The sequence below is a fragment of the Setaria viridis genome, chromosome 5 (genome assembly GCF_005286985.2).
Source record: "Setaria viridis chromosome 5, Setaria_viridis_v4.0, whole genome shotgun sequence".
In the NCBI taxonomy this organism is placed as follows: Eukaryota; Viridiplantae; Streptophyta; class Magnoliopsida; order Poales; family Poaceae; genus Setaria; species Setaria viridis.
The window spans coordinates 16030749-16058395 of NC_048267.2; the positions used below are offsets into that span (position 1 = coordinate 16030749).

General features: G+C 41.3%; 1 protein-coding gene and 2 pseudogenes across 1 annotated transcript; 2 read left to right on the plus strand and 1 right to left on the minus strand.

The window, feature by feature from the left end:
• The first annotated feature begins 3650 nt into the window (after positions 1–3650).
• Positions 3651–4874, plus strand: LOC140222970 (uncharacterized; annotated as a pseudogene).
• A 183-nt stretch (positions 4875–5057) lies between these two features.
• On the plus strand, positions 5058–6336 carry LOC117856274 (uncharacterized; annotated as a pseudogene).
• A 5370-nt stretch (positions 6337–11706) lies between these two features.
• LOC117857003 (probable chromatin-remodeling complex ATPase chain) lies at positions 11707–19350 on the minus strand. Its single transcript, XM_034739470.2, has 25 exons — positions 18857–19350; positions 18340–18456; positions 18093–18196; positions 17409–17521; positions 16797–16894; positions 16532–16711; positions 16231–16452; positions 15977–16111; positions 15610–15892; positions 15436–15509; positions 15070–15290; positions 14896–14983; positions 14716–14809; positions 14434–14622; positions 14324–14355; positions 14149–14225; positions 13975–14064; positions 13823–13892; positions 13605–13647; positions 13466–13524; positions 13181–13346; positions 12708–12886; positions 12419–12634; positions 12196–12306; positions 11707–12094 (listed from the first exon to the last, which is right to left on the minus strand). Exons 1-25 carry the CDS (start codon positions 19196–19198, stop codon positions 12074–12076), a joined length of 3324 nt encoding a protein of 1107 aa, XP_034595361.1. The 5' UTR covers positions 19199–19350; the 3' UTR covers positions 11707–12073.
• Positions 19351–27647: the final 8297 nt, after the last annotated feature.

A 27647-nucleotide genomic window follows, 5' to 3' on the forward strand; every position in this document is an offset into this window, starting at 1 on the left:
TTGTAATTAGAAATGAATCTTCTTTGTTTTCTTCTAAAAAACAATGGAAATTTGTAAAACTGGCAAGCGAGCTCTAGGCCACATTTTCTTTGCTGTTATTTTTCCTTGCACAAGAATAGTATTGTAGATTAATTGGTGGATTTGAGAGGAATTTGGATCTAGAGTAAGGAAGAGAAGTGGATGAATAATATCATTTTGGGAACTCTGAATGGATCGTTACTCTCTCGATCTTTCTTTGCTTCTATCTATCTATTATTCTTGTTATTTTACACTTTAGCCCCCGTATTACATCTACCTTACAAATACATACACCGACACTCCCCCTCAAGATGGGGTGAATATATCATATAACTCATCTTGCTACAAACTGTTGAAAATGCCTTTTCAGGTAGTCCTTTAGTCAAAACATCAGCTACCTGACTAGCTTATTTTACATAAGGCATGCAAATTATTCCTCCATCCCACCTTTCCTTAATAAAGTGTCGATCCATCTCAATACGCTTGGTTCTATCATGATGAACCGGATTGTTGGCTATATAAATAGCAGCTTTGCTATCACAATATAGCATCAAGGGCTTGCACTTAAACAATTTCAACTCCGTTAGAAGGATTTGTAACCATAACAGCTCACACACTTCATGGGCCATAGCATGAAACTCGACCGTAGACTGTGCTACAACGCTTTGCTTCTTACTTCGCTAAGCAACTAGGTTACCTCCAACAAAGGTACAATATCCTGAAGTTGAGCGTCTGTCATCCAAACAACCAGCCCTGTCAGCATTAGTAAAGCACTCAACCAGCAAATTTCCTTGGCGAGTGTATAAAAGACCCTTCCCTGGACAACTCTTCAGATACCACAATATGCGATAGGCAGCATCCATGTGAGATGATCTAGGATCATGCATGAATTGACTCACCACACTTATGGCAAAAGCAATATTAGGTTGAGTGTGAATATATATATATATATATATATATATATATATATATATATATATATATATATATAAGTCTTCCAACAAGCCTTTGATAACATTCTCGATCCACGGGAGTCCTCTCACCTTTACTTAAACGATGATTTTGCTCAATTGGTGTGGTTGCAGGACGACATTCGAGCATACTAGTTTCTTTTAGTAGATCTAGAACATATTTTCTTTGAGAAAGAAATACCCCTTTTGAGCCCCGGGAGATTTCAATTCCAAGAAAATATCTCAATTGCCCCAAATCTTTTACTTCAAATTCTTGTGCAAGATATTTCTTCAAATTAGAAATCTCAGGTGAGTCATCTCCAATAATCACAATAGTATCCACATACACTATTAGAATTGCTACCTTACTTGTAGCATGCTTATAGAACAATGTATGATCAGCATTGCTTTGGAGATAACCCCTCTTGAGCATTGATTGTCTAAAACGATCGAACCAAGCCCTTGGTGATTATTTTAAACCATATAAAGACCAATGCAAATGAAGTACCTTACCATTTGTTTGATTTGTTTCAAAACCAGGTGGAATGTGCATGTATACTTCTTCATGAAGATCACCATGCAGGAATGCATTTTTCACATCCATCTGATATATATCCCAATCCAAGTTGACAACACAAGATATAAGCGTCATCCTTACTGAATTCATCTTGGTCACAGGTGCAAAAGTCTCATCATAATCAATACCATAAGTCTGAGTGTATCCTTTTGCCACAAGAGGGGCTTTGTACCTACCAACCTTCCCTTTAGTGTATGTTTAATGGTGAAAAGCCACTTGCACCCAACAGATTGCTTACCTTGTGGTAGATCCACAAGCTTCAAAGTTCTATTCTTTTCCAAAACTCTCATCTCTTCAAGCATTGTCTCCTTCCACTTAGGATCCTATTTAGCTAATTTCTAGTTAGGCCTTGTTCATTTAGCCCATCCCCAGCCGGGAACGTGGCCCGATCCATGGGGGTCACCTTGGCCTGGTTCAGATACTGGCCCACCAAAAATTTAGCATTTGTTTCACCCCATCTTGGGTCGTTTCCCTGCCCAAAACCCCTTTGTTCCTCCCACCCCGTCCGGGAACCAAAAATCTCCTGATTGGCGTGGAACCAACCCTCGTGCGAGGGTGGAGGCAACGTGGCTCAGTGTGACATCTCCAACCGGTGGTGATGGTGACAGCGGAGCGGGTGAATCAGCAGGAGCACGACTGTCTCCCCTACGGTGACCCCTCCCGATGGTGGCGACGGTGGATACCCGCAAGGCGCACAACAGGTCAGCGATGACGGTGACGCGGTCTTCTCCCCTCAAGAGCTCATCCCCTTTGGTGGTCGTCTTCTCGCCGGTGAGTTACCCATCCTCCCCTTCACCTCTTCTCTCTTGTACATACTAGGGTTCTTCATGCACATGACTGGATTTAGAATCCAATCGTTAAGATTCGGTTCTTGATTCTTTATTTATCAGTTGTTCTCTTGATTCTTGATTCAAGCGCTAGTTCTTGATGCACTTGGTAATTGATTCGCGGGTGAATAGAATGATGCTGTAGATAATTGGATATTTTAGTTTCAGTACCATCCTAATGTTGCCACACATGAGACATCTGTCGATGTAATGTGCTTTCGAGCGCAGTTATGCTTGATCATGTTATGTTGCATCTTTTGCTAAATATTTTATATGGTTTCAATATTTTATCCTTCGTACTGATATGTGCTACAGTTAAGCACTACTGCTTGTTCCGACTTCTGAGTAACATGGTCTTCTTCCTTGTGATGCCATGTATCATAAATTGAACTAATAAGGCATCCTGTGCTCTAATCTAGCACAAGTGAAAGCTTTGTAGAAATGTCTGTAACTTGCATAGTGCTTGTATTCTAACCTGGAAGTGTCAAACGATTAGACTATTGAGTGCTGGCATCTTCCTTTCACTTGTTGACAAGCCACCTTGTGTCTTGAGGCATTGGATTTACGTTTTCATCTTCGTTTTAGACATAGAAAGTTTGATGTTATGCTAATATTCTTACATTATGATTCAAACAAGAACATGTTTCAGAAACAAGTCATCAACTAAGTCAAATGTCCTGATTTCTACTCTTTTGCTAAAGTTTGTGATTTGTAATGGTTGGCCTGTTGGTCTTATATTATTTGGCTAATTGTTCCTGGATGATGAAATCTGGAACCAGCGTGAAAAATATCATACTTATGTTAGCCAATCCACTGACAAGTTACTGGTCACTCTTGTTCCTTCCTAAGATAGTCTGCATCACTCTTGTTCCTTCCTAAGATAGTCTGCAAATGTACTGGACTCTTGTTTACTCCAGTTCCAGTAGGTGAACCTTTGCAGTAGCTACATATAGGCCTCTATTTTAAGTTACTCTATTATATATCTGTGCTAGCTGTTTGAAACAAACTCACTCCTTGTCCATTACTCATATGATTGCTGATTCTTCTCACTTTGCTGTTAAGCCTTAGCCATCCATGAGAAAATAAATTATCCTAATCCTGCTACTTGTTGTTTCATGTAACCTAATAATGCTAGACTACTAATGAACATTCTACTTTTTCTTTGTAGATTATCCCTGCACCTATTCGAGTCGGAGAGGACCAACCTCCACCATCTTGGGATCTGGTATCATCTCCTAGAGGTACTTTTTGGGACATGGTACCTTCCTACCTTTTGCAATGAATATGAGATTAAGGGATCGCATTAGAAAGAGGAGGGGGGAGGAGGACGATGATATGATGCTGTTCTTTTTCCTACTCTATATCTGTTGGATTCTAGTTGTACTGGAGTGAGGAAAAAGAAGTGGCGACATACATCGAAGCTAACTGGTGAGGAACGTGTCCGGGAGTTGCTTAAAGGACATGTTAGGAACTATCGGGTAGCTTTCAGAATGGAACCTGAAATATTCATAGCACTAGCAGACTATCTTAGGAAGGAAAGGTTGGTCCATGATACTAGGATTAAGGTCGAGGAGAAGCTTGGGTTCTTCTTGTATATGCTTAGTCACAATGCTTCCTTTGAGGATCTACAAGAAAAATTTGGGCATAGTGGTGATACCTATCATCATCATATGAAGTATTTTTTTGACATAGTTGGCCCTACCCTCTCCAAGCGGTTTCTGAAGCCTCCTAATCCTAATCAAGTGCATCATAAAATTGCAAGAGACCCCAGATTTTATCCCTACTTTAAGGTGATGTCACTTCTATCCTTGGCCAATATCTATTCATTTTCTTCCAAAATTTAGAAAGTCACATGTAGTTTTTCTTGTGCAGAACTGCATGGATGCAATTGATGGCACTCATATACCCATTACTATATCACCTGACAAAGCCGCTCCATTTAGAAATAGAAAGGGCACTCTTAGCCAAAATGTGATGGTAGTTTGTGATTTTGACCTAAATATCACTTTCATGTATATTGGTTGGGAGGGATCCGCTACTGATGCTAGAGTTCTTAGGTCTACAATGAACAGTGGTTTTCAAGTACCACCTAGCAAGTTCTATTTGGTTGATGGTGGGTATGCCAACACCCCTTCTTTCCTAGCACCATATCATGGAGTTAGATATCATCTGCATGAGTATGGGCAAGGTCACCGCAGACCCCAAAATTACAAGTGGTTGTTTAACCATCACCATGCAATATTGAGGAATCATGTTGAAAGAACTTTGGGTGTTGTGAAGAAGCACTTCCCCATCCTCAAAGTTGCAACATTTCACAAGATCAAGAACCAAGTGAAGATACCAGTAGCTGCCACTATTTTGTATAATATTATCCGATCACTCAAGGGGGATGAGGAATGGTTAGATAATCAGCTAGATAATATTCCTCCACAAAATTTTGTCAGCCTACTAGATGGTGATCATGGCAATATGATCAAGGCACTGATCAAGGCAATAATTTGAGAGATATGATAGCACAAAAAATATGGAATGATTACCAGTAGAATAGAAATTAGTGGCACATTTTCATATGTTTGATATTTTGTGGATTGTAATAAATTGAACCTATTATGAATTTATTTATGAATAAATTCTACTCTTGTTGTGAATGTTTTATGCATAAAATTATGTTCCTATTCAGTTAGCATGGTTCGAAGAGCTTCTCCAAGGTTGAACATTCTTTTATCCAAAGCTGCACAAAAGAAGCCATCTCCAAAATCAAGAAAACATAGGGGTTCTTCAAAAGGTATTAGTACTTGTTTACATGCTAAATTCTACAATCGAATTGTTCTCCAAAATCTGATGTTTCATCCTTATTTTGTGTAGAGAAAGTAAGAGTTGTTTGGAATTCAGCACTAGAGAAGACTCTTGTTGACTTACTTCATGAGCACAAACCCCTGATCATAGGGGTCAAAATGGATGACCATCAGAATCCTAGAATAAGATCATAAGCAAATTTCATGTGAGAGAAGACTATGTGTATTTCACCAAGTCCCAAATCCAAGAGAAGGAAAAGGAGCTGAAAAGAGAGTACAAGTTACTAAAGGACGCAAAACAACAAAGTGGAACCCATTTTGATGCAAAGGCAGGAAGGATTAAGGCTTGTCCAGCAGTATGGAAAAATATCTTAGATTCATATCCCAATGCTAAGAAGTTTCACATCAAGGCTTTTCCACTCTTTGAGGCTATGGGGGAGCTTTATGATGGTCAGTCTCATAACAAAGTTCATACTTTGTTTATGCTTTACATGTTTTTTTAATAAAACTTCATTATGTAGGTCAAACAGCTGAAGGGACCTACAACTACACATCCAATCAACTCACAAATCTTACACAAGTGGAGAATGGGTACAAGGTTGAGAACATGGAAGTTCTGAATTCAAATTTGCAAAAAACATTGGCAGACCAAGAAGATGATGATGTGAGGGTATTAGAAGATGATCAGATGCCACAAAGAAGGGATGCAACTGGTGAAAGGGATGCTACCGTGACAAGGAATACAAAAGAAAGAGAACCAAAGAGGCAGAAGAAAGCCACTAACTTAGAAGGATTGATGGAGAGATACATCGGAATGAGAACAGAACAAGCTGAGGACGAAATTGCTCAACTAGCTAGGGATAGGGAGGAAAGTGAGGGCAATGCTTTTTCAATCAAGAAATGAATTTCTATTCTTAACACCATGGAAGTCACAAAAGAGGAAAAAGGCAAAGTCATTCAAACTCTTCAAGGACCCTGACAACAGGCAAATCTTCTTGAGTGCATGTGACGACAATCCAGATTTTGCATTGCTATGGTTGAGAAGCGAAATTGCTTGGGTATGATCTCTTCCTTCCCCTCTCCTCTCCTACCTGATTCTGACACCATGGCGAGATAAATTATGTGCTTACTGCTTTATTATGGTGCCTCCATCACATAAGCAAGAGCCTGTAAATGGCCAACTGTGTTTTTATCAATCAATGTAGCTTGGCTTACTGTATATTGTGTGCTTACTATAAATTCAGAGTGAACTACACACTGATCTGCATGCTAGGAACTCATGTAGCATTTGATCCTATAGTGAACAGAAATCAACACAGTTCTGAATCTTCTAATCTTGACTGCAGGTAGCAAGGCATCGAGTCTATTGTTTGGCTGATAATATTATCTAATTGATGCATACTACGTTGGCCATGGTCTAATTTTATCATCAATGTGTACTTGTCCATGTCTTTGCTCTCGTTTACAATAGTCCTTGTCATGTTGTAGTGTAGCATATGTATGCTCGAGCACCATTGCAGACTGCTATGTAGTGTCCTTTTATCTTTAAATATGGAACTCTAATTGATGCATAACAAGTATGAGTGTCAAGCTGTCCAATGTCTATCGATTGTTTTCTCTCTATTTTTTTTATTTGTTAATTGGCTGTTAGCAACTAGCCAATTTGTTAATTCTGCTTCTGCACTTGCATATCAGTATCTTGATATGCATTTTTTTAATGTTGCTAATTCATTAAAATGTTCTATAGTGCACACACACAGAAGATGTTAATTTCATGTGATCTTTAAGTCTTTTTTTTTCAAAGATATCAAAATTTGATTGACTTTCAGCCTTTCAGGGCATTATATGGTGACAAAGAGCTGGCTATGATGTTTGACTCTATTTGCTAGTAACCTTGTTAGTTTCCATAGGAATGAAAGTGATGCACTTAAATTTTATTGTTTTTAGGCAACATATAATGGTTTGATGAAGACTTGATGCACGTGTTGACAAGGACTTGAGGATTATAATGCTAGAGTATCCCCAGCCTGATGAAGACTTGAGTGCTTTATTAAATTAGGATAGAATTTGTCATCTTTGATTTGTACATCTAATATGTTATCCTCCTCCAGACTTTCATTGGTACAATGATGGTGGCAAGTGGCAACCACTCTGTTCTATCTTGGAATACTCTGGCTGTGCTCGTGAAGGTCCAGTACTGTACTTTGTCACTATAATGCTCTGTATTTCAGATGATGCCTACCTGAGATGATGAGTTGATGTTTCTTGCATGCCGTATTTGTGTGTATTGCTGAGTACAGGGTTCAACCGAACATGTTTTTGGGGATGGGATTAGACTCCGAGAGTAATTAAACCCCCACAGGGATCAAGTGATAGCAAGTCCCTGTCTGGATTAAATACTCCTAGGGATTTCACCCCTGCTAGCCGAACAAGGCCTTAACGGGTATGGATATAGAATCGAGAGAGGCAACAAAGCTCTGGAAGAATGGGCTACAATTCTTGTGGAAAATGAAGTTGGAAATGTCATGTTTGTAACCAACATAATACTTAAGATGTGCTAGAACATTGGAAGATCTAGTTGGCTTTCTTAGGGCTATAGGTAGATCATTTTCAGGAGGAAGTTGAGTAGGTAGTTGATTATCTCCTTGCTTCAGAGTGCTAGAAGGAATATTATGACTAAGGAAGTGTGAGTTGGTACTTGGGTCCTCATGCATAAGAGACTCTCTATTCTGAGAAGGAAGACTACTCTGTATGCCTCCATGGCAAGAATTATTACCCCCACTCCCACTATCATTATTAGTTTCCTCGCTCTAACTACAAACAGAATTATCCCCATAGGAACCACCTGAAGGAGGAACAAGAATAGAGCCCATATGAATGCCTCCACCGTTACCCTCCCCCTCTTGTTGTACTTCAGGTGGAGAAAGAGTAATTCTAGTATCATTGTTTAGCTCATAATAATGTTCATACTCACGAAATGTCACATCCATACTCACAAAGAAACAATGTTCAGATGGACATCAACAATGATAACATTTTTTAGTAGGAGAGTAACCATTTAACAGCGGGAGGATCAAGTTTTCTAACATCATTTCTGTAGTCATGAACAAAGCAAACACACCCAAAAACCCTTCAGAGAAACAACAAAATCATTCAAATTCAAAATTAACTCAGAAGGAGATTTATTATCAAGAATACAAAGAGACATGCAATTTATTAGATATGTTGCAGTCTTCACTGTTTCGCCCTAAAGAAACTTTGAAGCATTCATTGTGACCATTAAAGAATGGGCAACCTCAAGCAAATGTCTGTTATCACGTTCAGCAACTCCATTCTATTCCGGAGTGTTAACACATGTAGTTTGATGTTCAATGCCATTTGAGGTGAGGAATTATTCAAACTCCTTGTTAACATATTCCATACCATTATCTGAATGTAAGACTTTAATAGTATTTCCAAACTTATTTTTTATGAGAACACACATGTCTTTAAAACTGCAAAAACATCACTTTTGTGTTTTAACATATAAAGCCAAGTATACCGACTAAAACCATCAATAAACGTCACAAACCATCTATGCCTGAAATAGAGTGCACTTCACAAGGTCCCCAGACATCAGAGTGAATAACATCAAATGGTTTGTTGCTCCTTAAACTCAAACTAGGATAGAGAACCCTTGTATGCTTAGCAAACTCACACGCATCACATACAAGAGAATCCCTAAGACATGCATTAAAAAGAGATGGATAAGTACGCGACATAGTAGAAAAAGAGGGGTGTCCAAGCCTGCGGTAAAGTAATAATAATTCTTGACATGGAGACATCTTTGACGCAAAAGCAACTTCATCACTTCCTTCATCAAGATAATAGAATCCATTATGCATGGTCCCAGTCCCAAGAATTCTCCCTATCCCTAGATCCTGAAAAGCACAATGAGAAGGGTCAAAAATTTTGTGATAGAGCTAACAGACAATAGGTTAACTGGAAAATCGGGAACATGCAAAACTGGTGATAAAGATAAGGTTTTAGTGCATTGGATAGATCCACATCCTGTTATTGGAACCATAAGCTACATGTACCTAATCCTTACCTGAACAAGGAGTGTAGGAATTAAAACAATTAGGACCAGTTTGGTGCAGCTCCTCCTAGCTCCGGCTCCCTCTAACACGACATTGTTCATCTACTGTGCATCTACTATTCATCGGAGCTCCTTTTCTCTCTCTTCTCCCTCCCCCTCACAAAATGAGGAGGAGCCGAGCTCCGGCTCCTCTAACACCCCTGCCACCTACAGTAGCCGGAGCCGGAGCTAGAGAGAGCCCGACCAAACTGGCCCTTGGATGCTGCCGTCATATGGTTAGTGGCTCCCGAGTCAATGATCCAAAGTTTAGGTTCATAGGCTTGCATGTGTTTCATACCTTGAGTAGTGGCGTGGTAACTAGAATTAGCGGAGGAACCTTGAGTGGAAGATGAGCTTTCAGAGAGTTTGAGCTTGGAGTTGTACTTCTCAAGAGCTTGAGTATCTACTGCAGGAAGTTCCCTCTCAGGTTGTGTGTGGTTTGCTTGATTCCACCTCCCACGTCGAACTCCCCCTAGCTGCGATTTCCTCTTTTTCCACCCAGGTGGAAACCATGCAACTTAAAGCACCGCTCTATAGTGTGCTCCTTATCACCACAACGATCACAAATCATCTTATTTTTATCTTGGTCTCCCCGGGAAATAATTGTACGGCCGTTTCGCATGGATAGGGCGGCATGATCGTCTACTCCTTTATAATCATTCACTTTGGGATGTGAAAGTCTGGTCTCTTCCTCAATAATGCTGGAGATAATATCATCAAAACTTGGCCATTCAGACTTAGAGAAGTTAAGTTGGCGACAAGGATAAAATTCTTGATTTAAACCATGAAGAAATAATTTGCTCACAGATGATTGGAACCATGTATGATGAATTGCCATGTCCTTGTTATCAACAGGGTCAAAAAGGATGATAATAGTGTAAATCTGTGTATAACTTTTTCACCTCACCAGCATATTCAGTTACAGACCTTGAGCCTTGCTTCAAGTGTGTCAACTCATGCATAATTCGGGTAGCTTGCATCTTATTAAATTTCCCTGCAAATTGGTTCTCCAAAGATGACCATCCTTTTCAAAAAAAAGATGACCATACTTCGGCAACTGTGGTCATAACTTCGACTTGCTCCCGAATCTTTGGTTCCATGCTGCTCAACAGCTACACTAAAACTTTATCATTAATTTGCTTGCTTCCCGTATCACCTCATTTTCCTTCTCTATCGACATCAGCAAGTAAATTTTCATGCCCATGTGAGCTTAGAATTAATCTTACGTGACACGCCCAGCTAACATAATTCTCCGGACCAGATAATTTCACTGGATTAGGCTCGATGCTTTGCTTTATGATTTCTGGTGCTACCTTAAGTTGCTGTTGTTCTAGCACTTTGCTAAATATTTCACACAATTTTTCAATGCTACCACAAGCTTCCTTCTCTCCACTACTACCCATATTTTAGGACAAAATAGAACCGGCAATCACGAACAGAACAAATAGACACACCTTACTGTTTCCTTCAGCAAGCACAAGCAGCACAACAGCAAGCTTCTGATTCCCCAACCTTGGACGAGCAGCCGAAGGAGATGCTTACAGCCAAGCACGTAGCTGCAACTTGCTGCTACTTAATCACCACGGCCGGACCTTAATCTAGCCACCGACGATCGATGGCAATCAAATCCGTGACGACGGTGCAGATTTTCAACCACAAATGGAATAGGGATCGCAGGTTGCACTCTCTCGATGCTTCCCTGCTTCTATCTATTTACTCTTGCTATTTTACACTTTAACCACAGTATTACATCTACCTTACAAATACATACACCAACAAATAGGCATGGGCCAAAGTGACATCTGCAGACATTCTTCGAAAAATGAGCAGCTTCACAGCTTCAGCTTCATAAAACAGACATTCTTCGAAAAATGAGCAGCTTCACAGCTTCAGCTTCATAAAACAAGCACCTTTTCAGCAACGACACGGGCATCCGTCCATGTCCGATAGTAAATTTTCCACTCCGACAAAACATTAAAAATTATCTAATGCAACATCAGCGATCACTATTTGCAACATGAAAAATAATGTATAAAAATAACTACGTCGGTCGTTCGATTCTGAAATAGAAAATTCCCACCACTTTCATCAAAAGAATCAGCAAAAAAAATTGGCACGCCACAGAATGGAGGATCAACCCACTGCCCCTGTGCCGTCGGTTCGATGATCCACTTGTCCAACCCAGCCAGCGTCCACCTTTACCCAAGTTCAAGTTCGAGTTTTTTTATTTTTTTATTTTTGATAAGAACTCACAAGTTCAAGTCAGCTTATATAATATTCCCTCCATCTCCATCCCAAATTGAAGATCATTTTAGCATTCCTCATCTAAATATATACTGTATCTAGATATACAGTGAAAACTATGAATCTAAAAATACCAAAACAACCTACAATTTGTGACGGAGAAAGTACAACTGAAATATGCAATCAGAATATGAAGCTGATGTATCGATGAGCCAGTTCACTTCAAAGACTATGGCCCCAGGAGCCACAGATCTCAGTCAGCTGGGCTAAGGTAACAGTTCCATAAACTTCGCTCAAAAGGTGAACCACTTCAAAACGACAGTAATACTCTACATCATGTGCTGACTGCTGAGTGCTGACCCATGCGGCCATCAAATGACCCAACAGCATGTACATGCCACTTGATTTAGGAATAAACTAACCTATGTCATTGCATAAATTACACTACAAAGTCGAGCCTCCGTTCCAGGCTGAGCTCAGGTGCACAAGGAATTGAGCAACACGCAGCTGGGTTTAAAAGCATTGCAGATACTGCATATATCGCATCACCCTCTCTTACGCCTCCCCTGAAACATATTCAAAATTGGTGAGCCACAGGAGACACATTCTCTTTAACAGATGCACAAGGGTTATCAGCTCAGAGTACAATTTTTTAACGATGACTTACCGAGCCCACATAATCATCCATAAGTGACTGCCTACGCCTCTTGAATGAATTCGATGGTGTTGTCTCACCCTCTGAATTTCTCAATGCTGCTCGCTTTGTAGGAGTCATGTTCTGCCATTAACAGTACAACCATTTTAATCAATACTTAAAGCCATCCATACATTACAAAGGACAACGCAGAGTTGCAGAATATCAAAAGATTAATGCACCGTTTAGAATTGACCTTAGCAAGCCTTTTCTCCTTTCTTGCCTGCCTTTCTTGCTCATCATATTCTTGATTCTCCTTCTCAACCAGTCGGATGAGGGTGTCACATCGCCTAGCCAACTCTTGTGTAGTTCTGGACTTCACAAACCAATCGAACCGGAACAAGGGCGACATGCGGAAGGCAGCTTTCAGTTCATCCCAGTTCCCGTAGCCAAGTTTATGCACCATGCAAAGCTGTAATGTAACAGCAGCTTACTAACCATGCCATGTACTCGAATATACATATAAATGAAGTGGGAGAGCATACCATAAAACGGTCACATTCCTCGTTATAGAACTTCCCTTTATTTTGGCCATATTGAATTTTCAACTCTAACCATGGGTTCTTGTAGCGGTCTAGCTTCTTCCCAATTGCTCTCATAATCTCATCCTTGCGGGATATCCTTGCTTCTCCTCTTTCAATATTCTTGATAATTCTATCATAATCTGGTTGGACAAGGATAAAAACATAAACTCAAGTCAGAAAGAACAGTATGCATTTTTCAATTCATAGCTGAATTTGATATGCATTTATACAAAATTGATGGTGATAAACAGTAAAGCTACTATGATATGAAATATTATAACGACAAAAATTATACTATTTCAACATGACAAATCAAAATAGTTCCATTTAAATTAGCGGCCAAAATTAGAGGTTTGAATTTGCAGTTTCTAAATATTATATTATATATTTACTAACTGAGTTACAATCATATATCTATCAGGTTATTGCCTTACCACTCAGTTCCTTGTATCGCTCCTTGAAAACTTTAGCATAACGCTGAACCTCCTCTTCTGTCTTCCCCTCCATTTCAGAGGCTATACTTTTTATGTCATTTCGACCATACTTCTCACATGCACGAATAAATGTGTTGAAGTCTCTCCTCGTCCATGATGCAAAACCCTGAGATTTGGACCATGGAAACAATAAAAATAGTTAAGGCAAACCATGTAAAAGGAATAAGCAGATAGGTGGAAACAATGAAAAATTGATGAACACAATGTGTCACATGTGGTATTAACCTCTTCTAATAACTGCTCCTTCTCTTCCTGCTCCTCAGCAGTCAAAGGCTCCAACTGATCTGAGGGTTCGATAAGAATAACATGGTTAGCATAATCCACCAAGATTCTGTAATATAAACATGGAAAAGCATGATAATACCTTCATCTTCACCATCTATGGTATCTTTCTTCTGGTTTGCTTGCTGCATTAAATTTTCTGATGTTAAGCACCAAGATTAACAGTGACAATTGCAAAACTACTGCGTAGTGGAGGAGAGTAGTGCAATGCCAAACTACGCACAAAATGAAGCACAAGTTGACCTAACATGTTTCTTTACATCCAGCTGAAATTACAGAACAATCTAGATGACAAATTACCATGAGGTATCTCACTTCCTTTTCATACAATTCATTTAGCCTTTGGTTGTTGAAGAATTGGAAATCATGCCTGACACACAAATCAAAGATGAACTGGTGATGTGATGCAATAATAGGTGTAATCATTGAAAAATTCAAAAAGAAGAACCTACAAGTGTGGCATTCTTGGAATCCTTGGTTCCCTAGGCTTTGCTGGTGCACCTTGGCGAAGAGCTTGCTTAAAGTACTCAGACTCAGAATAGCTACCAAAAAGAAGTTAAAATAAGGTAAAAAAAAGTATTAGATAAAGCTCTCGGCAACCCAAAAAATTAAAAGATGCGACTTACTTCCTCTTCCTTTCTCTTCTAGGTGGCTCGATCCAGTTATCACTGACAAGTTTCTTGAAATCAACCTTGTTTTCATCCTGCAATCAATCAAGAAAGCAGATTCAGACGGTGGTGAGCAAGGAACTACAAACAAAATTTCCAACTGATAGCACAAATTTAAAATATCAATTATTACCTTCTCATCATCAAAATCATACAATTCAGCATCTGCATAAGAAAAATAGTGTTAGACAGGAAGGCATAGGAACCGTGATGGTCACAAGGAGAAAGGGGGCAGGCACATACTATCATCCATCTTAAATTTAATGGCATCCTCAGTGAACTTTTTCATTTTTGCATCAAGTTCTGCTGTTGTCTCCTCTCCTTTAGCTATAATACGGTCAATATCCTCATCTGTTATCGTGCTGTCCTTAGAACTGAAAACCATTTCAGCACCAAATCTCACCATTTGCAGAAGGTCATCCTTATTGACAGCTGAATAAAAGAGAATGTGATCAGAACAATACATATCCAACTAATACAGAGAAATGGTTTGATAAATATCAATGACAAGTATCAAAACCCTACTTTTCTGCTCTGCCAATCGTCCTTGCTGAATAACCAAAGCATCCAACGCGAGCTTCTTGTACGCTCTCTCAATCACTTTTTCCTCAATAGTATACTGTAATTTTGTTTGCATCAATTTCATGTCAGGTAACAATACAAAACATGGGAATTAGAACAATTATTAATCTAGAATCAACAAACCTCTGTGCAAAAGCGAAAAACTTGAACTTCTTTCTTTTGACCTATCCTGTGTGCACGGTCTTGAGCTTGCAGATCAGCTTGTGGATTCCTGAAGGCACAGGAGTACTGGACACATAAGATTCATCTTTGATGATAAATAACAAAATGCAAGTTTAGCATAAAAATTTGGCATACCAATCGCTGTCATATAGAACCACAACGTCAGCAGTGGCCAAGTTAATACCGAGGCCTCCTGCCCTAGTTGAAAGCAAGAAAACAAACTTTTCACTTCCTGGCTTGTTAAAGGCTTCAATGGATGCATCACGATCTTCTCCTCCTGTATTTCCATCAATGCGGCAATATTGATATCCTCTGTACATAAGATAATCTTCCAAGATATCCAAGAGCCTGGTCATCTGCAGGATGGTAATATATGTCAAAATAAGGAAAATTCTGGAAAAACAGTGTTTAGCAAGGTGCATATATGGTTTCAGTGGGGCCATGACTACTAATATTCAATTGCTAGACTCAATGCCATTCAAATCGATGGAAAACAATCACCTGTGAAAAAATAAGGACTCTGGAGTCACGTTCCTTTAGCTTGGGCAGCAATTTATCTAGCAGAACCATTTTTCCTACATAAATAAAAGAATGGTTAATAAGAAACCATATAAGTTAATGTCGAGAAGCATATTACAATTGTGCAAACAAAAAACCGAACATGATGTGTTATACCTGCATTCTCAATTAAATGTTCACCAGTTGTGTAGGGTGGTCCAGGTTCAGCTCCTTGAAATAGATATGGATGGTTGCAACACTTGCGCAACTGCATGGCAATGTTGAGCAATCGCTTGCGTTCACCACCAGCATTGATAACCTCTAAATCTTTCTGAAGCAGCGCACGATAGTACTGCTTTTGCATCTGAGACATTCCAACTTTAAGTATGGTTTCCTTCTTTGGAGGTAAACCCTTTTCTACATCAGACTTAAGCCTCCGAAGAAGAAATGGGCGAAGGACCTTCACAAAAGTTGCAAAGTTCTTAGAATTATATAGCGTTAATAATAAGGTATTGATATTGGTCGATCATGAGCATATCCAAACCTTATGAAGCTGCTGAACCACCTCCTGTTGATCGTTTTCTCCAGATATTTGAAACCATTCATCAAAGGTCTCAGCAGAGCTAAATATTTCAGGTAGCAAGAAGTTGAGTAGAGCCCAAAGCTCATGAAGATTATTCTGCCATATAGCAAATCAGTCAAAAATCAGATGTAACAAAAATTGAATATGAAACAAGACACAATCTTGACAGGATGTATGCAATACATAAAAGAACAGTACTGGAAAGGGAAACCGACCTGCAGTGGAGTGCCTGTGATGAGGAGACGATAATTAGTATTGTAAATCCTCATTGTCTTCGACAGAAGAGAATTCTCATTTTTTATCCGGTGAGCTTCATCAATAATAATGTAGCGCCAGCTAAAACGCTTCAATGAAGTTTTTTCTTTGATTGCCATTTCAAAACTAGTCACGCACACATCAAATTTCCCCGGCTGTAGCAAATTGTCCCTTATATGGTTCTGACACAGCAGAATAAGAGAAGATCAGTACCATGCCAGCATACGTTTCAGCAATGAAAAAAATGTACTTGAGACTAACCCTCTCTTCTGGATTTCCCAAGAACTTCACAGCACGAAGGACAGGGCAAAAACGTTGGATTTCCTTCATCCAGTTGCCAAGCGTGGACTTTGGCGCAACAACCATGTGAGGACCAGTTATACCTCTGAATTCATGCAGATAGCCAAGCAGTGAAATGGTTTGAAGAGTTTTCCCAAGACCCTGGATAATAAACACAAATTCCAAGTCAAACACAACCACATCAACAAAAATAAGATCTTAATCATGTTTAACACATAAAGCATACCATCTCATCAGCTAAAATTCCATTGATACCATTCTCATACAAACGTATGAGCCAATTAAGTCCAGCCAACTGATAATCTCGCATTTTTCCCTTAATGCCTGCAAAGCATTAGGATTACAGATCACAAAAAGAACTGAGAAATATAAATCCCAAGGATATTAAAGCCTACAGTATTGACTGATTTTGTGAGAACGCAAATCAATTCTCTTACTAGGAAATTAGAGAAGTAGTCAGCCCCACAATTTATAAAACAAAAAGGTGTTGGCGGAAGTAAAATAGAAAACAGACATCCATCATGGATAAAAAAGGTCTGCACTTGTTTAAGGTTCCTGATATTTGATCTTAGTTTCGAAAATACAATTGTCAACAATAAATCATGGATAATGTTGGCAGTTTGCAGCTCACCAGAATATAGTTTTCATTTATTCACTTTCAACACTGATGCCAAGTTTCATTTATTCATCTAATGAACAGGATTAAATACTTTTATGAAAACAAAGAAAAGCATCTATCTACCTAGAAAGAAAAGTGCTTCTTCAACCAACAGAGTTGGTTATTAGAACAAAAAAAGTTTATGTAAAGGTAACAAATAGTCAGCAAAGAAGGGCTCACATGAAGGCTGAGAAAGCAAGCGTGTTCCTCCTGCACCAGCTAGGGCATCTTCCTCCTCCTTAAGGTATTCTTCATCTTCCTCTTCTTCTGTCATCTTTGACGCATGCCGTCCCCTACAGATTGACAAACTTATCAGCAAATAAATTACAGACATTGACCAAGAGACAGAAAAGGTCCCTGAAGTTAATGGAACCAAACCTTATGGTCCTGCATACAAAAGAACACGCAGCTCTCTATTCTATCATGACTCTGAAAGCTATTACTATACAGGATAAACTACTCGAAATAACAACTGTAATCTGAACTACCTTTGACTCCATAACTAAATGATAATATGGAAACACGGGTAAAAGGTACAACACATATTATCTATAAATGTATACAATCCTGACAGTGTCATAAAATTAACCATATCAAGAGGAGAATAAAGAAACTACAACAAGATTCAGCTACAAAGCTTGAACATAAAAAAGGGTTATAACTTGATGCAATGTGTAAAGATCCATCAAATTCAAATCATTTTAAGTGCTAGTGAAAACCTTATTTCAGTATCAAACAATTTTTTACAGTTTTACGATCAAATGCGTTATGCTATACAAAGGAGACAGAAACTTCAACTAGTCTCTTACCAGATGATCATTAATTGTACAGTACAATAATGGCAAAAACAAAACAAATCTTTACCTCCCACGCGGCTTTTTCTCTTTTGATTGACTGCCTTTTGCAAAGTGAGCAAATATTTCAGTCTGCTGAAGAAGGTATTTCAGTCGCCCCTTCCCTTTATTGTTCTGCCAAAAAATATAAAAATCAGGACAGCAATAAATTGTATAGATACTGGCACTGAACGCACAGGAAAATACATGATGCACATGATTAATCACATGCAATCCATGCATTCGTATACAGGTATTCTCTTAAAGATGGTACATACCATATCCGCATCAATGGCAGCATTTTGTGTATCCAATATTTCTTGGATTTTTTCCTTCTTCCTCTTCTGGAGTTCCTTTAGCCTAGCTTTCTCACGCTTCCCAACAACTGCATCAGTCTGCAACAGAAACAGTTATGGGCAAAGCAATGCAAAATTCTCATCACTGAACTGTAGGAAAAGAACATAAGATACAAATAATGGCCCCCTTGAGACTCCCAGCTCAAAACTCGAGATATTTGTCAGTATTACTAATATCTAAGGATAATGAAAGTACTGCTATAAGCAGAAAGTGACGCCACACCTGAGAGGAAAAAATGAACTTTGAAGTACTGCTACATGCAAACAAAATTTACAGATGATGCAGAAGTTTTTCCAACACATACTAGCAGTGGCCAACAAGCAGATCATTCTATTTTTTTGTTTCGAAATTTAGTCTACTCCCACCCCGGGCAGAGAAGGATAAATCGAATCCTCCAAAAACCCGATTGAAGCACCCAAACCCTAACCGGCCGCTCACCTCATCGGTGTCGTCGCCCGCCACGGCCTCGTCGTCCTCGGTGGACTGGGACTCGTCGTCGCCCTCCGCCGGGGCGTCGGCACCGGCGTCCTCCTCCTCCTCGGCGCCGCCGCCGGTAGTGACGGCCTCAATCTCCTCCTCGTCGACCTCCTCCTCCTCCTGCTGCTGCCCCTCCCCCTCAGCCTCTTCCTCCTCCACATCCCCCGCGGGCGGCGCCGCGGCATCCTCCTCGTCCTCGTCCCCCTCATCGCCAGATCCGGAGCCGGCGGCGTCGGACTGGTCCTCCTCCTCCTCGGCGGAGGACGAGATCTCCTCGTCGTCGTACTTCACCGGCTTCGCCATTGGGACGGGCGGTGGCGGGAGGGGAGAGTAGGGTTAGGGTTTGGTGGCGAGGCGAGACGATTTGGATTTTCTAGTGCGGAATGGGTGTTCGAATCGTTTGATCGAGCGAGAAGCGGTGGGGATTTTCGGGAGTGAAACCGATTTGGGGTGAAAAGGGAGGGAGTGGCTCATCTATACGGGGCGCCCTGCACGGGAATTTTTGGCGGTTTGCATCTTGGACCATGGAGTATTACGTATTTATGGTGACCCCCTGAGCATATGAGAAACTCAAGGAAGCTGGAGGATTTTTTAAAAGATTTGATTTGAAGCGGGGAAACCAGGCTGATGGATTTGTGGCTGAAATAACATGTTCATCCAGAAAATAAAAATGGACAGCAAACGTACTTGTATACGTTCGTGCCAGATCATACAAAATATACGAGTTTCCACGGACCTAAATGAAAAACATGCCCAAAGCTAGAGATTTCCGGGAGCACGATGACTTGACCTTTCCCGCGAACCCGATCCATGGTGCACCCTTCGCGGTGGGTCCCAGCACTCAGAGTAATCACGGCGTGGGCTCACAGTAGACCACGCGTACGGAGTTCAGCCGGTACGGAGAAGTAGGAAGGGGTTCGTTCCCGCCAACGAGGCGGGATTGGGTTTGAGGCCTCCCGCCGGACGTGATGGAATGTTTGTTGGGTTCGTTCGACTGCGCGGCTTTGTTTTTTTTTTTGGTTGGCTCCAAAGGCGCCCAAATTTGGCCCACGGCCCGGTACTGGGTCAATCTTAAGCTCAGTGCTTGTATGCGGCGAGCAAGGGGGTGTTTGGGAGCACTCCACTCCACAAAAAATTGCTCCACTCCATCAACTCCGAAAATTTCGCAGCCAAACGCGTCTAGCTCCAGCGACTCCGGCTCCAGGAAAAAGGTGGAGCAGGGGGTCAGATCCACGTTTTTTGTGGAGTACCTCAGGGGGTGCTCCAAAAACTCCCTTTTCAAACCTCCTCGTGGAGTTGGTGGGTATTTACCCACCACTGCCATCGGTTACACACATACCGGTTCGCACAAAGAAAAGAAAACATCTCGTGACTTGCTCCTGTCACTCGCCCCTTCTCTTTCCCCTGGCTGTGGCCGCGCCCGGCCGTGGCTCGCCGCCGGCCGCCCGCCCGCTGGCGACGCCGTGCTCGCCCGTCGGAGCCCCGCCCGCGCCAGCCCCTTGCCTGAACGCCGGCGAGCCGCGTGTTGCCCCAGCCCCAGGCGCCCCTGCCCGATCTCGCCGCCCCCGCTCGCCGCCCGCCCGCCGCCGCCCGCTGCCCCGCCCGCCCGCTGCGCTGCATGCCCGTCGCCCCGCCCGCCGCCCGCTCGCCACCCCGCCCCGCCACCCCGCTCGCCCGCCCGCCGGCCCCTCGCCCCGCCCGCCGCCCGCCCGCCCGCCCGCCCGCCCGCCGCCCGCCCGCCCGCCTGCCGCCTGCTCGCCCCGCCGGCCGCTCGCCCCGCCCGCTTAATGTGCCGCGATGAATGTGTTCTGAAACTGAGAAGAGAAGAGGAGAGGAGAGAGAGGAAGAAGAGAGGAGAAAATAGAAGAGTATGACATGTGGGTCCGTTCACAAAGGGTAAAATAGACCATTCACAACAAGTGCTCATATTTTTGGAGCTGGAGCACTGCCATCAGCCAAACACGTGCAGCAGCTCCATATTTTTTTAGAGTTGGTGGAGTGGAGCTAGGAAAGTGTGGAGCTAGTGGAGTGGAGCTGGTTTTTCTGGAGTGGAGTGCTCCCAAACACCCCCCAAATCTCCTCTCTACTCATTTTCTTTGTTTTCTTTTTTTAAGTTCACACATAATCGAAAATTCAAATTTTGTAATTTTTTGCCAACAATAATCCAAAAAGCCTTTTGACTATAGCATACTAACGTTAGGTTTGTATTTGAAGTTTTGAACTTTGACTAATCGAGAATATCATGTTTGTATACTGTGCACGCTTTTACTTTTAGGTGGTGTTTGGTTGGCTCAAATGTAACGTAATCTAATTATAGAAGATAATGAATCCCATTACATATGTTTGGTTGCGGTGGTTTGTAATCAATTGACACTGTAATCGAATCCCTTACCTAAATAATATCTATACAAGCTTGTTACCCCTCCTCCCCCACCGTAATCAGATATAGCACCCACACAGTAATTTGATTACGTTACCAGAGTGCAACCAAACAAAGAGGGCAATCACCCATTCCACCGCCAATTACACTGTAATCTGATTCCCTTTGCGTTTACATTACCTTAGCACGAACCAAACACTATCTTAGTTTGACAAATTTAGTCCCTCATTATTCGTTAATCCTGTTTTAGAAAAAAAGGGAGAACTTTGACATTTCATGTACCATCTTTAACGAACAATATTTAGTTAAGTAAAGCAATAGAAGTATTACTAACTTGCTATCAAAATACCTTAAGCAGATAAATAATTAAACATTGAATAGTGAAGTCAAAGTTATCAAATATTTTGAAAAAAAAGAGAGCCTAGTATGATGTTAATTTCATAGCCTTGAGCGACATAATATATGAGATACTAATGTCAAAGTATAACATTCAAGATGGCACCGAGTGATCAAATTGCGCCTTGAATTTTGAAAATGGAGCAGTATTGGGATTCATCCTTGTATGGAAATTTCAAGAACAAATCTTATGGTCTAAAATTTGAGGGCGCCGTATTGGGATCTAACAAGCTTTGTTATTTTTCAACAAAAAAATGGAAGCTATTTTTTACTCAATGGCAGACCATCCATAGAAAATCACAAGAACGAGTCTGCAGTCCTAAAGAAATGAAAAGTTTTTTTAATAACATGACATAACAAAATTAAAATAAATCGCAAGAACGAGCCTGCAGTCAAGTAAGATACCAAGCTGACAAGTGACAAAGACACGAGCACACCGAATTATTGATTTTTCCAACAAACCTGTTGTGATGAAATGTATACTCTGAATTTAATTCACAGAACAACAACAGATCTTGTGGTCTCAAATTTCAGTCGCTCTATTGGGAATTTGGGATGTAAGTATGTAACCAACACGTTGCTGACATAAAAAAAGATGGAAGCGGTTTTCTCTTAATGACAGCTTCATAGCCAAAGCAAACCGCAAACATGAGATTGACATGAAGGCAATATACACCATACAAATGGTTACAACATATATGAGCACACTGAGTTACGGCACACGAGCAGGCCAAATTATATACATACAACATACAAAGGACATAGGAGTATTTCTGAAGCAAATCGAATGAAATGACAAATGGGCACACACACCTTTAATCCTCGAGCTACCATGTGAGCTAAACATATCATCATTGCACTTCTCCCATATCACCTTGACAGTGATGACGTGTTCCTCTGGCAGTTCATTTGTCTAGATGGGGCTCCTACCGTGCCGAGTTGCCTTCAAACTAGGCAAAAGGAGCCGGTACACCAGAACATCTGCAGTGCAGCAAAAGAAACGAATTCACCACCTGCGTGTCCTTTTAAATTTGTCAATCGGATTGTGCACATGGAAAGCTCTTCTGAATTTTCAGTGAAGAAATTAAAGAAAAGGAAGGCAGACTTGGCCCTGTGAAGTATCGAGGATGCGCCGCATGAGGACTGAGGAGCAAACGATTTCCCAAATGCATCATCTAAAAACTACACTAATATAAAGATATCTAAACACCTTACATGTGTACCGTACTAATCCCATAATCTGCATCTAGTACATGAACTTGTACCACAGAATCACAAGCCATTTGATATCTACAATTCTACATGGAGATCATCACCCTGTCACTACCACATGATGGAAATTTCGTGAGAGTGCGAACCCGTCACGAAAAATATGATTCCCGCAACGAAAATCATTCGTGGCGGCCAACCGTCATGCATTAACCCTCACGAATCAAACGCTACGGAAATGGAAGTTTCATGATGGTCACCCGTCATGAATCATTTTTATGGCGGGGAGCCACCTCCACGAATATCTAGGTTCGTCAGGTTTTCGAAACCTAATTTGAGGCGACCGACCTTCATGGAAATATACACGAAAATGATTCGTGACGGTTGACAACCCACGGGAAATTTCGTTTTCATGAGAATTTAAACCTGCCACGAAAATATTTTGTACCGCCACGAACTCCTCTTTTTCATGAGAGTAGATTTTTCATGAGAGTAGTGAACCGCCACGAAAACATTTTGTACCATCACAAACTCCTTTTTTCATGAGAGTACTGAGCTGCTAAAAAAAAATTTGTACTGTCACGAACTCCATTTTTCATGAGTACTGAACCGCCACGAAAATATATATGCACCGCCAGCATATCACTAATTTCCATGAATGCAAAACTGATAGGAAAATTTGCACACGAAAATTTTAGTTGATCCACCAAATCTCAATCCATACACATACAGGCGCGCGCCCACACACACACATATAATGTATATCTATATTGCACCTGGGTGCATTCTGTACAGCGCGCCTGGTTCCAGCGCAGTGCAACTGAGCTGCCCAATTAACTAGCGCACATCGCAACCGCTTCCTTAGCCCCCTGAGCCGTAACCGCTCCCGCGTGCCCGTGCGCCTGGACCAGGTGCACCCTGACATTTAACTCCCTCCTGAGGGCCCCACCCACTTTCCAGCAGTTGTGCCTTATCCGCCGCTTCTCCATGCTTCCTCCCCTCTTCGCCATTTTTCTCCACCACACTTCTCTTCTTTACTCTCCCTCGCTTGCCGCGCGCGCTCATCGGGATTCCGCCGTGCATTGCTCCTCGTCGCCAGGGAAGCATGTCGTCGCGGCTGTAGGAACCCCACCCGAAGGGGGGGGGGCGTGGTCTTGCGGTCACGGTTCCTCTCCCGGTGACCCCACGCTCCGAGTAACGGCGCCATTGTCGGCACCCGATAATGCCTCGAGCAAGCGCCACCGCCATCGGAGGGTGCCGTCGCGAGTTTCGCCATCGTCGATGTTTCAATCATCTTCCTGAAGGTATTCCCCTTATCTCCCCCTCCTCGGGTGCGCACCATTCTCGCAAATCGTTACATAGGGTTTTGTATGATTTTCCAATATGTTTGTTCTTTTTTATGTTCTAAATTAATCTCTAGTTTTATTCTCATGGTACTGGACCACTTGATTACTTGCAAACTTAATGCCCTGTATGTTGCAATTTGTGTTAATTTGTAGTTTCTAGTCACTGTATGATTGTGGCAATTCTAATGTTTTATGTGGCATTTGAATTTTGTGTGATGTGCTAGCCTTTTTTTTATTTATGCGTACGTTGCTTTAATGAATCTCTAGTTTATGCCCTAGGACTGCTGATTTTACTTGTTTTGCAAACTTACTGCTCTGCATGTTGCAATTTGCTTTTGTTATGTGTTGGTAGTTACCAGATTTTTTTGCCCCTATGTGTGTTTGATTATTTGTGTTTTTTGCAACTAAGCTAGTTTGTTGTTTGCAACCCGTACACCCATTAGTTATATCTTTTTAAAATCTTGTTATTACATTGCACTCTCTATCATCATTTTTTGCAAAACATGCACTAACCCTTTTTTATATAGAATAACGCTTAGGATGGAGCCTGTGTGTTCGTCCCCTCGTCTCAAGATGAAACACAGGAGGAAAAATCTTAGGCTTCCTGATCCTCCACACCAGAAGAAACACAGGAGGAAAAATCTTAGGCTTCCTGATCCTCCATACCCCCTGCCAAGCGACAATGATTTCGTTCTAGAACCCATTGAAACAATCCCATCGCCTGATGAGCATGCCACGGGAAAGAGGTGGCGTGGGGAGGCCATTTCCAGCGTACATTACCTAGTAGATCCTGCTGAGGTAAAAAAAATTGATGTATTTTTTTTGTTTATTTTCTATCTGAATATTTTATATATGTTCAATATTTGAATGATATTGCTTTTTTTGCACAACCCGCAGGACACAAACATCGGTGATGATGTTGGACAAGATAAGAAGATTAGGCCAGTCTCGCTTCGATGTTCTCCTTCCAAATTTGCAGAGCTTGTCGCAGCAACCGACAATGAAATTAAGGACAGACCACGCGGCATGGGCTTTGGTGGGTTGCTGGAGTTTAAGCCAACCATATTGAACAGGTCCCTGCTTACATGGCTCATGGACAAATTCAATCTAAATACTATGAAGCTAGAGCTCGGTAGTGGCAAAGAAATTGAAATCAACGAGCACAATGTCTAGTGTGTCTTCCTGCTAAATAAAGTAGGAAATGACCCCCTATTCAAGGAACAAAAGGAAGCACGATAGATGCGGAATGATGTGAGACTTCAATTATATGGACAATCAGGTATTAAATACTACCTAAGTTAATTCAGGAGAAGCTGAAGCTTCGGACTCTTGCAGGAGATTTGGCTGTTAGGTCTTTTCTGTTGCATGCATTTTGCACATTACTTTTTTCAAACACTGACAACTACATTAGGCTGGATGATGTGGTTTGGGCTAAGGATCTTAAAAGAATTGCTGGCATCAACTGGTGCAAAGCAGTTGTTAACAGCCTCAGGGTTGCTGCTCAGCTGTATAGGCTTGAAAAGAAGATGAAGGGTTCCAACGCACCCATAAGTTGGTGTGGAATCTTCCTTATCGTGAGTTATCTAACCCTTCTCTTTTTTTATCTATCCCCATACAATTGGGTTACATTCGTAGGTGCAATCAGTTAATTTTTGCTTAGCTTTTTCCACACATGCAACTATCTCACAGAAATCATTGCAACTGGTGCAGAATTACAGTTGCAACTGGCCATGTTTTTTACACTGCAATTTTTTTGTTTTGTAGTTTGTCAAATATATGCATTCTGCTAGTTTTTCTTTTATAACTTTGCAACTATCCCCACCCCAATCATAGCATTTTCTGGGGCAACTTCTATTTTTTACTGTTGTAATTGGGTTCCTTACTTTTTTTATTTCTTTTTAAATATAAATGCAGATGCTATATGTTGACTGCCTCCAGCATAGGCTAGACATAGATCAGGCCAGATTACCTTGATGTTCTGTGCTGGACAACAAGATTATTAACAAAATAGCAGCAATGGATGGCAGAGGAGATGTACCTTCTGGAGCAATCGAGTACGGCAATCTTGAGGTGATTTTGTTTTTTCTCATGTACATGTTTGTTTTTGCAACTGCTTGGGATTTGTATATTACAATTTGCTTTTGTATTTTTACAGTTGCAATTTGTTATTTTTCCACCCGCGCTCATTGTGCCTCTGTATTTTTTAATTGACTTCAGTTGAGGAGTCAATCAAGCACCTGTTACGCTCCCCCACCTGTTGCCGCCCCCGTACCCGCCCCTGCGCCCGCACCCACCTATGCCCCTGCAGCTGCTGCCGGACCTTCTACCCCTTCTAGCAGCACCATGGACGCACCTCTTCTATTCAACTATCCGAGTTTCTTCTCCAGTTTTGGCCAGAGCCTATGTGAGTTAGTTGGAAGAAGCAAGAACAGTCAGGCTCAGAAGATTCTGAGGAGCTATCATGCCAGCACTGCCAAGGCTCAGTCGATGATGAGGAAGGCTCATGATCTGACAAGGACGGTTGATGAGCTAATGGCAAAAGCCCACCATGAGTGTAACATTGGCATTAAGAAACTCTTGAATGATGCTCGTGCTGCGAGGTTGGCAGCCAATTTCACTCGGAGGAAGCATCGTGTTTCAGGAGTGTAGAGACATCGAGCACAGCATGGCGAAGCATCTGGTTCAGCACACACTAAAGGTGAACAAAGCCCCTCGAGCCCACACACTAAAGTAGATGTTTCAATGGAAAACTAGCAAAACTAGGATTTAGAGGAATCCTTTAATCGACTTTTCGGGACACCCAACCCAGATCCCGATTATGATATCCCCAATACCCCAATGCATGATGACAGCACTAAACAACAAAGTAAGGCTGATTTGCCATGCACCCAATTTTAATAAATTTGGATGCTAATTTCTGCATCACAAATCTTTTTTCTTACACATTTTTTCACTCCTGTATTTTTTTATTTTTTTTCTGGCAGCACCGCCTACATTACGTGGGGATCCCAAGATGTGGAAGATATAATGGACATGTTCCAATCTCCATCACCCTGCGACAGTTAGGATGACCAGGTTTCTTCTCTTTTATTTTTGCATTTTCCTCATTCTTTTCTCTAAACGGCCTTTTAATACAAGCGCACAGGATGTGGATGTTGAGAAGCAAAACACTGGTATTGATGGCACCGCATCTGGTGCGGAGGGTTTATTTTCATGGGATGCACATGATGTTGTTCACACTGTAACAATCCTGTTCTTTTTTTTGAAAAACATTCATTTTTTCCTTTTTCTTTATGTTTTTTACTACAGGCGTGCATTATATTTTTCTTTTTTTTTATGCCACTCAGGACCCCCCAATGGGCAAGGAGGCACGTGCACCATGACGTGTAGCTACCAAGAGGAAGGCCCCCACAACCCCTAG